The 6,209-nt window shown below is 42.1% G+C and overlaps 1 protein-coding gene across 1 annotated transcript in view; it reads right to left on the bottom strand.

The window, feature by feature from the left end:
• Positions 1 to 1,921: 1,921 nt before the first annotated feature.
• LOC310798513 (protein kinase C delta type-like) overlaps positions 1,922 to 6,209 on the bottom strand; it is a 35,233-nt gene continuing 30,945 nt past the window's right edge. Inside the window, exons 14-17 of the mRNA XM_083661048.1 lie at positions 5,634 to 5,772; positions 4,463 to 4,651; positions 3,659 to 3,787; positions 1,922 to 3,503 (exon numbers count right to left, since the gene is read on the bottom strand). Of these exons, the coding sequence (XP_083517174.1) occupies positions 3,345 to 3,503; positions 3,659 to 3,787; positions 4,463 to 4,651; positions 5,634 to 5,772 (616 nt within the window). The 3' untranslated portion in view covers positions 1,922 to 3,344. The remainder of the gene's footprint in view (positions 3,504 to 3,658; positions 3,788 to 4,462; positions 4,652 to 5,633; positions 5,773 to 6,209) is intronic.

Below are 6,209 nucleotides of genomic sequence, written 5' to 3' on the forward strand. Positions count from 1 at the left end.
CTCAAGACTTCCGGTAGTACATTTCAAAATAAAACACTAGCCGATGAGCCCGCGTTTCAACGGTTGCGCAAGTACAGCAATGCTTTTTGTTTTGAAGGTAAAATCGCTTTACTTCTGGTATTGTTCGCGGCTGTCTCGTGCTGGCTTGACGCACTTCTCGTTCACGACCTCGTTCCAATATGGCACAAATGGCCACTGCGCATGTTCTGCCGCCTCTGAGCCCGGCTACATCACACTGCCGACTTCCATCTTCACACACACAATAAAATATCACACATCCAAAAATTAAGACCAACATTTCTAACACACATAAAAGAAAAATAATGGGAAAAAGTGAATGCTTACTCATTTGCATTCATTCTTACTGGGGGTTTCTTTTGTCTCATATCAGTCGTTAAGATGTTTTATCCCCAGTGGATTCAACACTTTATTAATGATTGAACTAGGATAGATTGCACATACTGTATAATCGACCCACTTTCGTTAATTGGCACTTGTATTTTATTTTTGCCATGAACATGCACATTCTCATTCATTGTAATAGGCTTTATTAGGCTTAATAAATTAGCTACACTAATGTGCAAATTAAAAGATTGAATGGGTTGCCAACCTGCCACGTTTTAATAAAACTGTAATGCGCAATCATAACGACTAAACAGGGAATACATAGGATTGCACCCACGGCCACTGACTGCTGGCACTTCGCACATCATTCTATCTGTTCAATCCAATAGGACCACAAAAGTCAGGCTTTTTGGTGGGAGTAAACTGCTATAGTCACTGACAAAATGTTTGTAAAATGCTCAGGGTCTAGCTCTTTTAGTGTTCTCTTTCTGAAATAATTATGGTCGTTTGGGGAAGCGTTTTCAAGAGCCAGCAAGCCCCGTTGTCTGAAACAGGTTTTGCCGCTCACTTGGACCATGTAGGATGGGCTACTCACTCACTCACTGCTTCAGTTCAGATAAAACCCCCAACCCTTGGGTGCCTATTATAACAATAGAGAAAATAATAGCTACCACATTTCCTGTTGAGATCGAAATAATTGAATATGCTAAATGTGGGATAAAGACAAACGATGGGAGCTTGCTTGAACAGTCGAAACAATCGAGAGCCATGGCATGAATAAATCAGAACGGGGACAGGCTTTTACCCCCAAATTCATATCAGTCATTTTATTTGTTGAATTGTAGGCGCAGGGTGATGTTTTCATACAAGACTACAAAACTGGGTAGTCGGCACGCAGTTAGGCTTGGCAAATAAACGTCCAATAGGAAAGGCAGATATATTTGTAGGCTGGATTAATTTGAGGATTGGATTAGGCTTCATCGGGCAGGCGTGGGCATTGGGCAAGCATTAAAGAAAGGGCTAAAACTTTAAGGCTGCATTGTGCAAAAAGCCTATTTGCATATTATGCAAATTTCGCAACAACTTGAAGCGGATTACCGCAGCCGTTTTGTTCACTTTCCAGGTGCTGCAGAGACCGACAGGACACAAGCCGTGCGCACTGCAGGAATGTCTCCTCGCAGGTGCTATTCTAGTACCTGACCACTAGATGGCAGTAAAGATCGATAACCACCCCCATAAATGAATGGAAATGTTATTTTGATACTCCTTAAAGTAGGCTTCACAGAACCAGGGATTTCTGTGGTTTATTGTGCTGCATACAGGTATGCTACCTACATTTATGGTATTTGTGGTATAGTAGCTAAGTAGCATACAATATACCACAGAAATAGGCCATTCCATTACCACAGGAAAGTACCACACCATAATCACACTCATTTTTTGCAGTTCCCCCGTTCAATTTCAAAGCCCATGTGAGTAACGGACATGTTTGCAAAAAGCCAGATTTAAGTTAAATGAACAATTAAAAGTCAGGTTGTGGAGACTGGTTGACAAGAAGTTAGAGTTACAATGCATTTATTTATAATCAGATGTAAAAGATGAGGAGAGTAAAAAAAAAAAGTACATCCATAACTCACCAACAGATCAAGGTAATATACATTATTAATTTCCATATACAGCACTATTATTTTCAGTTAAAATACCTACATTCAAGTAACATATATAACATAATTAACACCCCTACGCTTACATCGAACTGCCCCTCCCTCCAAAAACAGAATAATAATATCCTTCAAACACATACATGCACACATTGCACAGGTATAGTACCATACCACTGCTGCAATTCATCCCAGTATGTCTGATACAGTCCTGAATAACTGGAGTGAAACAAGTCGGAAAGGTCAGTTAATGTATTGCTTGCACTATGCATCAGTTGGATGTCCAGCAGGAGAATTGACACCAGTGGCACACAAACCAGGACAAGTTGACTGTCATGTAGCAACAAAAAAAAATCATTTGAGGAGAGGTGAGCTAGGCTCTTGGGCTTGCCTACAGACAGCGCAGTCAAGTGTGGAAAACAACCCTTCAGTGCCATCACCTCATTGCCATACAGAAGATTTAATTCACCCCACCTTTCTAATAGAAATATTTCTATGGTACTTCTGTATCTGTCTGGCTGAAAGATTCCTTCGCCATAAAGTTATAGTTAAGTACAGTAGCACCATTTGCATCTAAAAAAAAATGCCTGCACACACCCACGCACTCATATATATATATATATATATATATACACACACACACACACACACACACACACACACACACACACACACACACACACACACACACACACACACACACACACACACACACACACACACACACACACACACACACACACACACACACACACACACACAACGGGATGTGAGTGGCGTACAGTAGGCAAAGCACACGGAGCTGCTGGGAGCGGTACCACTGAACTCTCCAAGCTGGGTGTGCATGTGTGGGTGTGCGTATGTGTGTAACAAAACAAGGGGTGGCGTAAGGGGTGCCTGCATATTAAAATTTCAAGATACAGTACATTGCATGATTTGTAGAGATTCGAGGTGTGATCACAAGGAAAAACGAAAGAAAAATAGGACAGAAAGAACGCATCATCGACTATTCTCCCAGCAGTGATTCATGTAACACTGGTTTCTGGCATCTCCCTTCATTTCCTGGAGGTTTCTACATTTTATGATAGTTGAGGCAGGGTTATTGGCAAAAAAAAGTCAAGCAAACATCCTGGCATCCTTTCTTGTATCCTTCCATCATCTCATCCTGTTAGAAAGACTAGATTAGCCATAGCAGGAATGGAGACTGAACCTTCAATATGTTCTTTTTAGCCATCCAGTTGAACTTAGATCACATTAAGAAGAAGGGAATAGGATAGGAGGTGATTTTGGAGCGCTGGGCTTATGACCGTGTTCCCCGGCGTCGCCCTTTTTGTCCTTTCACTTGTCCATCATGCGTTCCAGTTTGGGGTTGATGAACGAGAAGCCGGCGAAAGCCGCCTGGTCCATGGAGTCGATGAGGTTCTTGTCAGCGTGCGAGAGGCGTGGCTTCTCACTCAGGAACTCCCGGTCAAAGTTGCTGCAGTCATTGGGCGCTTTCTGTGATTGGCAGGATGGGAATGTCAAGTTAGGTTTAATGACACAAATCGTGCTGAAGGAATCACAAACGTACACGCATCAAAGTTGAGGTATTTACAACAAACTGATATGAGTTCAGGTTAGTTTGATCAAAAACGAGGCGACAAGGCTCGTACCACTTTGGGCTTGAAGGGGGGGTCCACCTCTCTCCTCTCCAGCGCCGGCCAGTTGATAGTCTTGAAGAAGGAGTGTGCACGGATGTTCCCCACCACACCTAACCTGCGACTGGGGTCTCGCTCAAACAGCTGGTGTGAAGATGAGAGGGGAGGAAGACAGCGTCAATAAAACATATCCACCCCAGTCCCAAGTATGTGGATAGGTGTGCGATGTTAACTAACTGTATTAGGAGAGGCTATAGAGAGCCAAAGTGGAACGTCACTTCCTGCTTCAGCACTGTACCAGAGATTTTCTTCCCCCATTTATTCTTCCATAGACATTTTGTAAAATGCTTATAAAAATAGTTTTACTTGTTCCAAACCAAACGGTTCAGATATATTTAGAAACAGGAGAGATCGCGTAACATTTCACTCAGACCAAAACGTTACAAAAATGCGGGTTTGAAGAAAATATTTTTTCGATGTTGTTTTTTAAGTTTTGGTCCGAGCGAAATGTTCTATCGTCTCTCCCAATTCTAAATATAGCTGAACCGTTTGGTTTGAACAAGTAAAACTATTTTTATAAGCATTTTACGAAATGTCTATGGGAAAATAAATGGCGGATGAAAATCTCTGGTACAGTGCTGAAGCAGGAAGTAGGCGGTCACTTTGCCTCTCTATTGTTGCATCAATGCCAATCATACTGTGTTGTGACGAGGAATGCAAGCTATGACATCTGCAAGTGCATACTGTAATATATGAACGCTTTGTTGGCGAGTGTGAGAGAAGATGTCCTTGACAATGAGTGCATCTTGCTCGTCGCACCTTCTCAAGTAGGTCCTTGGACTCCTTGGTGATCCAGCGAGGGTAGTGAGGGACGTCCATCCTGATGGACTCAAACAGCTCGTCCTCATCGTCGCCTTGGAACGGCGACTGGCCAATCAGCATCTCGTACACCAGCACACCGAAAGACCACCAGTCCACCGAGAAGGTGTACTTCTGTCCCAGCAGGATCTGAGCACAGACAGACAAGCAAGAGACGTCAGAAGCAAGCGCATCATTCATGTAGGGTCCCCATGCACAGCAACAATGTCAGTTCTTATTTAGTCAAATGCACCATGTGTGCAAAACAGAATAACAGATTTACCCAGAGTAGAAAAACAGACGCCCAATTTAATCCAAATAAACAAATCCAATAAACAACAAATAGAGCCTAAACCATTTATCAGTGTGCTAATAGGAGGGAGGAGATACAGGGTTCCAAAAACACGCACAAATCGCTTGAGGAACAGTTTCTTCCCGCAGGCCACGAGACTCCTAAATATGCACAAATAGTGCAGTAGTCGTGCCGTACTGCAGCTGCTACTATTACGGATGCCTAACGTTTAATTGTAAATTTAAGTGTATGTTTAATAAGGTGCCTAACGTTTAATTGTAAATTTAAGTGTATGTTTAATAAGGTACATGCTATTTGCACATGTATGTATAAAACGTCGAATTTGGAATGTCTGAACACGTCTAACGTATGCACATGACATGTGCACCTATGTGCAATGAATATGCCACTGTCGTATAAGCCACCGACTTGTCTTATTGCTTATAAGATGCCTATTTCTTATTGCCTTATTGCTGTCTTATTGCTTATTGATGCCTATTTCTTATTGCCTATTACTTATTGCTGTTGCCTATTTGTACTATGTCGTAAACGGAGTCCACTGCACAAGAATTTCACACGTGGTACTTGTACCATGGAGTGACAATAAAAATCTTGAATCTTGAATCTTGAATCTAATATTGGCCTACAATATTTTTTCTAGCTCAGCACACAATGAGATTGAGGCACATTTATTATTCCACACAAGGTATTTGAGTGAAAAACATAGCAACTATCATAATAACAATCTGAGAATACATACTCTATGTTGTTTAGGATTCTGTTGGAGAATTATTAGGATTAAACCACAACATCTGGTATTGTTCAGGCCCTGATGCTAACCTCAGGTGCGATATAGTCTGGTGTCCCACAGAAGGTGGTGGCTCTGGCCTCTCCAAACACATTCTCTTTACACATGCCGAAGTCTGCTATCTTTATGTGTCCGTCCTTGTCCAACATCACGTTGTCCAGCTTCAGATCTCTGGGGGAAGAGGGTGGAAAAGGCAAACCAAATACAATCAAATCTAGTTTTGTTCCATTCTATCGTATGTATCTACTCTAAAGCCCAAGTACAGATGCTCTGTGGAACGCTTTAACTGTGGAATAGCTGTCTCAAAGTTCTGCTTACATAGATTGCTAAATAAGTGTGCAATGTCTGACTTAGTCTTGTTCACAACCCAGTGTGGCTTACATATACATTAGTGATGCGTGGGCCGCAGTTATAATGGCGCTGACCGCGGATATCCCGCCCTGCGGGCGGGCCGGGTCATAAAAATAAACATTCTGATTAATAGCGGATGGGTTGTGGGCGGTTGAAACGATGTATCATTAATGAGGGAAAATAATATGAATTACGTTCTCTAGTCTATGAACGTATTTTAAGCTACATTTTTCGTCAGGCACATTCTTAGTCGCCTA

This window comes from Poromitra crassiceps (assembly GCF_964638095.1).
Source record: "Poromitra crassiceps genome assembly, chromosome: 25".
Classification (NCBI taxonomy): Eukaryota; Metazoa; Chordata; class Actinopteri; order Beryciformes; family Melamphaidae; genus Poromitra; species Poromitra crassiceps.